The sequence below is a fragment of the Tupaia chinensis genome, unplaced genomic scaffold (genome assembly GCF_000334495.1).
Source record: "Tupaia chinensis unplaced genomic scaffold, TupChi_1.0 Scaffold000186_1, whole genome shotgun sequence".
NCBI classification, from domain to species: domain Eukaryota; kingdom Metazoa; phylum Chordata; class Mammalia; order Scandentia; family Tupaiidae; genus Tupaia; species Tupaia belangeri.
The window spans coordinates 985,417-996,636 of NW_006159661.1; the positions used below are offsets into that span (position 1 = coordinate 985,417).

At 38.0% G+C, this 11,220-nt stretch overlaps 1 protein-coding gene across 4 annotated transcripts in view; it reads right to left on the reverse strand.

Annotated features, from left to right (window-relative positions):
- The window catches only part of RNF17 (ring finger protein 17), a 153,871-nt gene that overhangs the window by 30,447 nt on the left and 112,204 nt on the right, over positions 1–11,220 (reverse strand). For all 4 annotated transcript variants that reach the window (XM_006146723.2, XM_006146722.2, XM_027771133.1 and 1 more), the window contains exons 24-26: positions 10,026–10,116; positions 8,123–8,238; positions 5,144–5,433 (exon numbers count right to left, since the gene is read on the reverse strand). In XM_006146723.2, the coding sequence (XP_006146785.1) occupies positions 5,144–5,433; positions 8,123–8,238; positions 10,026–10,116 (497 nt within the window). The remainder of the gene's footprint in view (positions 1–5,143; positions 5,434–8,122; positions 8,239–10,025; positions 10,117–11,220) is intronic.

Consider the following 11,220-nt stretch of genomic DNA (forward strand, 5'->3'; position numbering starts at 1 on the left):
AGTATTTTGTCTTTGTGGTTTTGGTCAATCTGGCTATAGTGTGTCTTGGAGAAGATCTTCTTGGGTTGATTCTATTTGGGGTCCTTTGTATTTCTTGGGACTGAATCTTTGAGTGCCTCTCTAGGTTTGGAAAGTATTCTTGCAGGATTTCATGGAATAGATTATCAATGCCCTTATGAGTCTCTTTGCCTTCTGGGATGCCTATTATCCAGATGTTTGGACGTTTGATGGTATCTAGTATTTCTCGTATATTATTCTCAAATTTTTGGGCAATTTTAAGTGACCCATTATTTCTACAGTACATATTTGAGGGTCAAAGATTGGTGGAAAAACAGAATCAAAGTATGAGTCAATTCTGGTGCGAAAATGTTTGAAATCCATGCATAATACACATTTTTAATAATAATATGCATTTCCATGAAGTTTTTGAAAAAGTTCTATAAACTTTTTGAATACCCCTGTAACTGAGACCACAGAAGGCCAGCTCTGAAGTCAGCCCCCACCCCAGTCCTACTGCTTTAGCTATGTGATCTAGAATTGCTCCTTGACTTCTATAACCTCAGTTTAGTCTTCTGCAAACTGGGTGTAGCAGCACTTTACAAAACATTGTCAACATTGCAGGAGGATTAGATGTAAAGCACACAGCCTGGCACAGAACAGTCACCAGTTTTAGCAATGACTACTTACACATGTCAAAGCTTCTGGATTAATTTGATTTACTACTTGATTTACAATGGGATAATTGTAAATAATAAACTAAACTATGAATCTAAACTACTGAATATCTTGGCTTAGTCTACCCTACCTTAAGTGTGCTTCAAACACTTACGTTAACCTATACTTGGGTGAAATCAGTTAACACTGAGCCTATTTATAATAAAGTGTTGAATATCTTATGTAATTTTGTTGAATAGTAGACTGAAAGTGAAAACAAAATGGTTTTATGGGTACCTGAAGTAAGGTTTCTACTGCATGTGCATTACTTTTACATCATTCTAAAGTTAAGAAATCCTAAGTCAAACCACTGTACATTGGGGATTGTCTGTACTATTATTATAGGTCTCAAACATTGTTCACTTCTAGAAGAGCCAGTTATACAGATTTACTCCATTTTTCAAATTTAAAATAGTATTTAGGAGACCAATACATGACAGAAAAATTTTAGTAAATTCATAGCTACTACACCCTCTTCTATAAGTAGACTTGCTAAGGAGGTTAGTTAATGGCACATAAGCCCTGTGAGTGCGAGAGAGCTGCTGGAAGATATGGAATATTCCAGACAAAGATGGGTTATAGTCAGAAAGCATTTGTGTATAAGCCTGGGCAATCTCAGGAAGGACCTTAATATTTTAAGAGAGACCTGAATCTCCACTCATTTGTTATGATTTCTTTTCTCATCCTAAATAAATATAAACTTATATGTATATGTGTATGTATATGTTTGAACATAGATGGTGTGTTCATCAGACAGTGAGAGAGGAGTGGGAAAAAGCATTCCCAACAGGCAATCCCTTCTCCATTTTCCATCTTTTTAAGATTTCGAACACACACATATGCCTGCTGTGCCTCTCTCGCTGCCAGGGACAGGATAGGAACCATGGCTAGCCATGTGGAATCAGGCTCCTTAATCACTAATGAGCCTAAAATATATATAAGTGTCAAGTCTTATAAATCTGGAACCACTCCCACCCTAATCTCAATACCTATGTGGGGAAAATAAGGGAGACATGAGAGTCGAAGAAAAGTCAGTTTGTGCCAGTACTGATCTAAGAGTTGTTTTAGTAGCCTCTGAAACCCTTGAAGTCAGTCCCACATTGTTTCTCATTCATACTGGAGAAGTACTTAGGATGTTCAGATAAACACCGATGAAGTCTTTAAGCCCTAAAGTCTTTAAGTCACTGTCACTGTGTAGTGTGAAAAAAAAATTGAGCTCTAGAAATATTCTCAAGGATCTCAAAGTTTATAGATGTACCAAAATATCGGAACCATGGAGGAAGGAGAAAAAAATCTTGGGTGGTAGCCCTGACATACCAGGAAACTAAAAACTTAATGGTTTTCTGTCACCTATTTGACAGAAAATAGCTATTCTTATCAGATTTCATTGCTTCTGTTCTTTCAGCCAGACTATACTTCTTTATCATATTTATGGCTATGTTTGTATGAGTTCCGTATTCTTTCCTAGTTTTTACCTCTAAAAAGGTATATTGCGGGGCTAGCAGATGGCATAGTGGTTATGTCACTGGACTCCCATATGGCCCACTGTGGTTAGAGTCTTAGACCTGGTGGCTTGAAACTCACACCAGGCACCTGTGGGTGTGTGCCCAAGATCCCAGGAAGAGAATGGAGAAGGGATTGCAGAGTGGTCATCCCCCCTGTGGGGTGATTTCTCACTTTTCCTCTCACTGTCTCTGTCTCTCCCTCTCTCTCTGTGAGCACACACAGTCTGTGGCAGAAACCTCTTAAAAAAAAAAAAAAGGTATACGGTGGCCAGTTGTGTTGGCATAGTAGTAATGCAATGCTTCATGATACTGAGGTCATATGGAAAGGTCCTGGGTTTTTGTCCTGAGTTCCCCTGTGCATGTTGGGGTTGAGTGATCCTAAGGCTGGAAGTAGAATCGTGGCATGACCACTCTGTTGGGGTTATCGCCGCTCTGTCTCCCTCTCATGGAAGAAATAAATGAAAAAATTAAGTTAAAAAAAAAAAGAAGTATATTGGTTTTTAAGTTTCTTCTGTCTATATCTACATTTACAAAGAACCACTGGGGTTCAGGGTGCTTCTCAAAAGTTTTTCTTCCTCATCTCTAAGCTGACTTTCCCTCTGCTCTTTGCTCTTGCAAACTTTGTACACTGTGTCTCTCAGAAACAACAGGTTTATGGTGAACAAACATGATTTAAGGAACCAAGGTATACTTAAAGAAGACCAACATGGGAAGACTGGTTCTAGTGGTTTTCAAGTGTTATGGAATTTATAACAAATAAATTTTATATTGTACATACAGTATAAAATAGTGTAGAGGCTAGATTAAAGGAAAAAGTAGAATACTGGTGCAGTCATAGAAAAATAGAGCAATAAAACAGAGTTTAGTAACACCTCATGCCTATGTAAAACCTTGATTTTTGCCAAGGGTGGCAGTATAGATCAGGAGAAAGTGTGAAATATTAAGTATGAGGGGGGGCAGCAGATGGCATAACTTTATATCATTGGACTCCCACATGGCTGGCCATGGTTCAAGTTCTGGACCCAGTGGTGTGTGCCCAAGATCCTGGGAGGAGAATGGAGAAGGGATTGTGGCATAGGCATCTCCTACAGGGTATGGTGATTTCTCACTTTCTCACTGTGTTAAGTCTCTGTCTCCTGCAATCACACATGCCTTAAGGCAAGAACCTCTTAAAAAAAAAAAAGTAGATGTGCTAGGACAATTGGTTAAAACTGTGGAAAAAAACAATTGGATCACTTCCCCATCTCTACTCAAAAATGAATTCCAGGATGGCTTAAGACTTAGTGTAAAAAACAAAATACTAAATATTTTTTATAAGATCATATAGTAGAATATCTCATCTGATCTCATAGACAGGAGTAATGGGATGCAAAACAAAAGAGGAAAACTGATAAAATTACTTTAAAATTAAGACCGTTTGCTCATCCAGAAATCTCAAAAAGACATTGGAAAGACAAGTGAGAAACTGAAAGTAGATATGTGCAGCTCATGAAACCAAGAGCGGATAGCTTTTGGGATATATTAAGAACTACAAACCAGGGCTGTCTCAGTGGCAGTAGAAACATGCTGCTGAAGTGATGCTGGACCATTATGGAAGAAAGCCAGTGCAGTTCCTGATCAACCTGCACATACTGGGCGTGCGTACCCATGATGATGACTGTCTGAGAAGGCTTGGGGACAGAATCGTGGTATAGGACCCTGTTGAAGGTGCTTGTTCTGTTCTTTGTCTTTCACTTTCATGAAATAATAACCTTAAAATTTGTTTGGGTGTCTACTTTTAGTATTTTTAAATGTAATTAGCACACTGACACTGTGTTGTGGGAATGATCCTTTGGGGATCCCACCTTCATGTGAGGGTTCCTGTTAGACTTCCCACTTTTAGTGAAGGGGCCTCGGGCTTATTTCCTTTTTCTTGAATACTGAGTTCAAATCAAGTCCCGTGGTTCTGAAGAAACTCAAGGCGAATGTCTTCTGTGGCACATGCTTACTGATCCGTGTTCTGGTTTTGCTTTGTTTTGGAGCACACTTTATTCTTTACTTTCAGGCCTACTCAGTAAATGATAATTAGAAAAAAAATATAACTGACTCCATAGTGTAGTGGTTAAATGCTGTGCAGAGGAAGCTGGCTCCCAGAGGGCTGACCAGGGTTTAAGTCTTGATCCTGCTGGCTTACTTGCCAACTGCATATGTCTGAGCCCAGGATCCTGAGAGGATGGAGAACTGGAGGAAAAAGGACTGCAATGTGACCAAACCCTGTTGGGGAGTGCCTTCTCACTCTCTTTTTCTTTCATATGTGTATGAACCCTCTGGCATGTGCACATACTCACACATATATATGTAAAGATATATATATATATATCTGTATGTATATATCTGTATGTATGTCACTATATATACATATATATGTGTGTGTGTGTGTGTATGCCAGAAGGTACATGCACATGTCAAATAATATGCATGTTTCTATACATAAAGAAAGAGATATGTATATCTACTTATCTCTCTATATATCTCCATTATTGGGCTGTCAGGAAAGTCATGGTGTATTTTTGCATGTAAAACTATAGAAAAGTACATCATGACTTCCCTGACAACCAGAAAAAAAAAAATATATATATAGAGAAAGCGAGACAGAGATGTTCAATCTCCCATAATAGTAGAAATGGAAATTCTAAATTCTTTCACTGAGAATAGAACTCTCATATTTATAGCATACAATTGTTATGTTACAATAATAACAAAAAAACATTGGCTTTTATGTGCTAAGCATTGTTAAAAGCACTTTGGTTAATCCTTCTAACAACTTGGTGAAAATGAGGTTCAAAGAGCTTAACTACTTGTCCAAATGCCTATCTTTATAGGGAAATAAAGCTTCTAGGTCTACTTTTACTGACTAATCCTAAACAAAGTAAAAAAATTCTTACCTGATAATTTAGGTACTACAAATATAGTTCCATCGTCACCAATGCAGCTGACTATTGCCTCAAATACTTTCGTGTTAGGAATAGCTGGTGGTTTATAGCACCCAGTGGTTCTTGGTTCTAGAATTTTCTCCTTAAATTCAGATACCTTGTCTTCACTGATTATGCCAGCAGGTTTTTTGTTGGGGTCAAAGTTACTTGTAATACACTTAGTAACTACTGAGTCTTCTTGTTTCAGGGAGTTTTCCAGACACTTCTCAGATAATGAATTACTGTTATCTAATTTATTAATTCTGTAATATCAAAAAAATCCAACTGTGAATAAATATAAAATTCTATGGAATATTAAAAACAGACTCAACAGTAGTGGTGCACAGGTAGCGCCTGGGAGGCTGGGAACTGTAGGAGAACATGAATTACTGTTATCTAATTTATTAATTCTGTAATATCAAAAAAATCCAACTGTGAATAAATATAAAATTCTATGGAATATTAAAAACAGACTCAACAGTAGTGGTGCACAGGTAGCGCCACTACCTGGGAGGCTGGGAACTCTAGGAGAACCCCAGGTTTGGTTCTCCTAAATATGCTGGGTGGGGCTTCACATGTCTGTATTCCTAGCTAATCTGTAGGCTGATGCAAGAGAATCACAACAGAGTTATTTTGATCCTGTCAAAATACCTATCTATCTCATTTTCCCTTTTTCTTCCTTGAAAGAAAAAAAAAAGCCTTCAATCGCATCTGAAATTCACAGAAAGTATTTGCTCTAGGTTAGGGTATACTAGTCTAATTTGTTACATGAAAATGAGCATAATTTTCATTATAATGAAAATTACTTTAAATTATAAATGAGGTTGATGAGAATAAGGCAATATAATTTTCACTTAAGTGCTTTAAATCACCATCTCATATTTTCATGCTTCTCCTAAAATCTCATTATAGTTATATTATGAGATTGTACAATGAACTAGATTTTATTGGAAAATATACTTTCAAGTTGATTCTAATTTAGTCCATAGTTAGAATGTGTATACACACACACACACACACATACATACCACACATGTGGCAAGTTATTAACTTTCATAAAGAAATACAGAGAAAATATGAATCTCTTAAAAATAGTAAGGTACTATTTAGATATTAGGTGTTAGTGATAATATCCTATATGTACTCAATTTTAAAGAAACTTCATGTTATTCCCTTCCAATGGGGGGAAAAAAGATATCTACTGTAGGAAGAAAACAACCCTATAGGGAATTGTGTTTTAGCAGGATTGTATTTTTGTTTCTTCTGATTTCCTATAATTTTCTTTTAAAAGAAAATATGTAGGCCATCAGGTCACATGCTGGTTGAGGTGCTGGATCCTACATGGTCAACTCCATGGGTTCAAGTCCTGTATCTAGCAGCCTGAAAAACATGCTGGGCATGTATGTGTATGTGCATGCCCAAAATCCCAAGAGGAGACTGGAGGATGGGTTGCAGGGTTGTAATTTCTCACTTTCCCTCTCTCTGGTGAGTGCATGTGCCCTATGACAGAAAGAGAGAGAGAGAGAGAGAGAGAGAGAGAGAGAGAGAGGGAGGGAGGGAGGGGAAGAAAGGAGAAGAGGGAGGGAAGGAGGAAGGAAGGAAGGACGGAAGAAAATTAGCATTAATGAAATAGCTACCTATTTCCTCAACCAACCCTTCTCCTCTTCTGTAAGCTAGCAAGTAGTTTCTGTGCCATAAACGTAGTGAAGAACATCATAATTGGTATCAGATAATGTCAGCAGTATTAACTTGCCTAGCATTTTTCATTTTAATGTTTCTTTTTTTCAGAGTTTTTTTTTGCCTTAGGTGAGGCCAGAGAGAGAGAAAGACAGATGTAATGAGAGGGAAAGTGAGAAATCACCCCTGAGAGGAAATGCCACACCACAATCCCCTCTCCTCTCTTCTCCTCCTGGAATCTTGGGCATACATGCACATGTGCCCAGTGTGATTTTTAAGCCACTGGATCTGGGACTCGAACTGTGGCTGGCTATGTGGGAGTCCAGTGATGTAACTACTACACCATCTGCTAGTTCCAACATTTCTTTTATCAAGGAATTGCTTTAGTCTAAAGGCAACAGACCCCAAAAAAGACACATGTAGGATTAAAGATATGGAGCCTAGTTGTATGTCAATGCCCAGGCAACTCAGTCAGCATCTACCATAGCTAGCCAGCTACCTCATGGCCATTTTAGTTTTGAATCCCCAGCTCTTTTCATTTCATTAGGAATGGAGACCTGGTTCAAACAAGGTAAAGAAGTAACTGAGGCAAACACACTGAAGGAGGTCTGGCTGTGTATGACGAAGTGGCTCCTTGGAACATGTGTCTGTAATTCCAACATAACTCTATATCTGGAAGATATTACCATAGCAATATCCAGATCTTTCTCCTCCCTAGATCAAAGGGTCTTAACCCCCCAAACTCAGTACCTGACAGGTGCTAAGAAAAATGTAAGTATTGTTCAATGGCTTTTTACTACTGATTCCTATTTCATACAAATAGATTTTGGTATACATTTACCAGAATTTTGAACATAAAACTTAAAAACACTTCTATCTAAACAAAGGATTCTACTAGTACCAACTATATAGGTCTCCTTGTCTTTGTTTTAGAGTGTGAAAAAGGTAAGGGGAAAGTATAAAATTATGCCAGAAATAGGTATAAGCACCCAAGAGCTGATGAGACTGAATAAAGAAATGAGCAATTTTGAAGAGATTTTTTTTTTCCTGAGCTGGCTCCTTAGGGGTTGGTTTATAAACTGTCTTTAAAAGCAAACAATATGCAATAGATGCAATTCGAATTTGAAAGCACACTAATAAGATGATTTAGACAGGAAATAAGAAGCATACATCACAAACTGATGTCAAAAAAAAGTATATACCTCTTATGTAGCAACTGAATGCATAAATAATAATAAATCTCTTTTTAAAAATATTAAAAAAAAAAGTATATACCTCTTTTCTCTCAAAGCCAAACCCCTTTTAATCAAATATTTAGAAACATCAACGCGTTCTCCTTTTTCATCTCTGCAGAAAATTTTCACAGGTAATGGCCACATTGTATCATTTTCCTGTAGTGATTTAAGAATAGAGTAAATACAAGACACACAAAAAAGAAATTTTCTTATAAATAATGTAATTTTCATAAGCATTTCTTCTATATTTCTCTGTGTAAGAAAAATAAATTTCCCAACTGAATACAGGTAATATGATTTGGATACCTAAATACATCAGAGAGAAAAAAAACATGAAAAGGAATCAAAGGAGACAGATAGTTGTTTTGTGAAATATATCAGGAAGGCCTTGCTGCCAATGTAAAACTTTATTGAAAAAGCAAACTGAAAACTTTTTTGATCCTTGAATGGGAGGGAAACACACCAGTTAACAAGTTTTTCTATTCTCCTAAATACCTATCAAGATATATTTTCTAAGGTGTGCATTTTTTCTGTTAAAAGCATAAGAGGGCCAGCCCCTGGTGTGGTGGTTAAGGCAGATGTATCTCACAAGGCCGTCAGCGCAGTTTGAGTCCCAGACTCAGTGGCTTGAGAAACACCGGACACGTGTGTATATGCCCAAAATCCTGAGAGAAAAGAAAAATGGAGAAGGGAATGAAGTATGACCATTTCCTACAGGGGGGTGGGGGCTTGCTTTCTCTCTCTCTCTCTGTCACTCTCAGGTAAGTGCACGTACCCTCTGGCAAAACACACTCACACACACAAAACCAAAGAACTAGAAAACATGTATTTTGCTTCTTATGGGAAATCTTTTCTTCTCCATTCTTCTCTCAGAATTTTGGGCAAGTATCCACATGTACCCAGTGTGTTTTTCAAGTCAGTGGGCCTAGGACTCCAACTGTGCAGTTGGCCATGTATGCTTCTTCTCAAATCCATGCTCATACAACCATGTATTTTATGGCCTATAGTTAATATGACTTCACTAATCTAACTTTGAAGTTTAGTAAAAGAATATTAAAAGTGGGGCCAGCATATGGCATGGTGGTTGAGACACTGAACTCTCATATGGCCAACCATGGTTTGAGTCCCAGACCCAGCAACTTGCTTTCTCTTTTCCCTCTCTATCTTTTGTGAGTGCACATGCCCTAAAGCAAATTTAAAATAATAATAATAATTATATTAATTTCTGAGGGAAGGCAAGAGTGAGAAATCACCCCCAGGAAGGATGGCCATGCCGCAATCCTTTCTCACTGTCCTTCAGAATTCTGGGCTTGCATGCACCATGCCTAGTGTGATTTTTAAGCCTCTGGGTCTAGGGCTTGAACCATGAAGCTGGTCATGTGGGACCCAGCACTTTCTTCCATACCACCTGCTGGCCTACATCCTATATTACCAAAAAAACAAAGGTCCCACCCACCCTTAGGGCATGTGTGCTCACCAGAGAGAGAGACACAAATAGACCAAAAGTGATAAATTACTCCCAGGAGGGATAGCCACTCTGCAATCCCTTCTCCTCCATTCTCTTCCCAATATCTTGACCACACAAGCACATGTACCCAGTGGGATTTTCAAGTCACCGGGTCTGAGACTTGAACCATGTATGGATATGTGGGAGTCCAGCAACATAACTTCTATGCCATCTGCTGACCCTCACTTTCTATATTCTTAATATGCAAATTATCAATTCAAGAATATTACTTCAAATTTTGATTAATTTACAGTCATTTGTAGCACCTTCATCACTGAACAGGCATTATATTTTGAAATAAGACTAACAAAGTTTGCAACAATATCAGATAGCTTGCTATTATTTTTTCAGCAAGAAAGAAAATAATTAGAATTTACAAAAATATCTATGAGATGATCAGTACCTATCTATTGTAGCTGTTGACCCCACCGCCCACCTGTAAGATTATAGTTGCTACAGCTCCAGTTAGGTATAGTGAGAGGCATTCACAAGCTGTTGCTGTCCACTTGTCACTTCCACCAGTTGGTCTAAAACAAAAAGTAATGACAATTTGTTTTATGGCAAACAGTATAGGGCACTGAATTATTAAAACTACACACACACACACACACACACGCAGAGTTTGAAACAATGAACTATATAGTACAAAATCAATCTAGGCAGATTCATGTTATTTTTACAAATTTCTTCCTTGTTTTTATAGCCTTTTTTCCATCCTTCTACTCTATTGGGTTGTCAGAAGAGTCATGACAGGGGCTGGCAAGTGGTGTGGTGGGTAAGAGTGTTGGACTCCCTTGTGGCCAAGTCAAGATCCAGACTTGGCGGCTTGCTTTCTTACTTTCCCTCTCTCTCACTCACTCTGACCCTCGCTGGTCAAATTAAAATAAATAAATAAATAAAGTTAAATAAAAAATAATTCTTTTAATAAAACAAGTTATGACATATTTGTGCTATGTTTTTCAAAGATCACTTATTAATATAATAAACAAAGATCAATCCATGATATATTGCCCATTTTGTTTGATAACCTTTTGCTGTCTTTCAGTGAGCGTCATAATTCCTCTTTCATAGAAGGACCTGTCTTTATTGGTGAAAACTGAACAAGGTACTAATTTATAGCTTCATCTGAACTGAATATCCACATAAGGAGTTTCAAAGAGAGGGAAACAAGTGGAAGTCTGATGCAAGATGTGTGGTCTCATCTGTCATGATAGAACACAACTCCTTTACAATTAACAAGCTCTAGACATTTTTGGATGATGAATTCATTCAAACTCTCCAATGTCAACAGTACATATTCAAACTGATTGTTCTTTGGTAGGAGCTCGAAAAACACGACACCTTTATTTTATTTTTTTTTAGCTTCATTAAAATACTGAATTTAGGGAACCAGCAGTTAGCGTAACGTCTATGTCTCTGGACTCCCACATAGTGGACCACGGTTCACGTCCCGGACCCGGTGGCTTAGAACTCACGCCGGGCGCGTGTGCGTGCATGCCCAAGATCCCGAGAGGAGAATGGAGGAGAAGGGATTGTGGCGTGACCATCCCCTCTTGGGGGTGATTTCTCGCTTTCTGTCTCTCTGTCTCTGTCTGTCTGGCGAGCGCACGCGCCCTATAGCGAAAAATCTC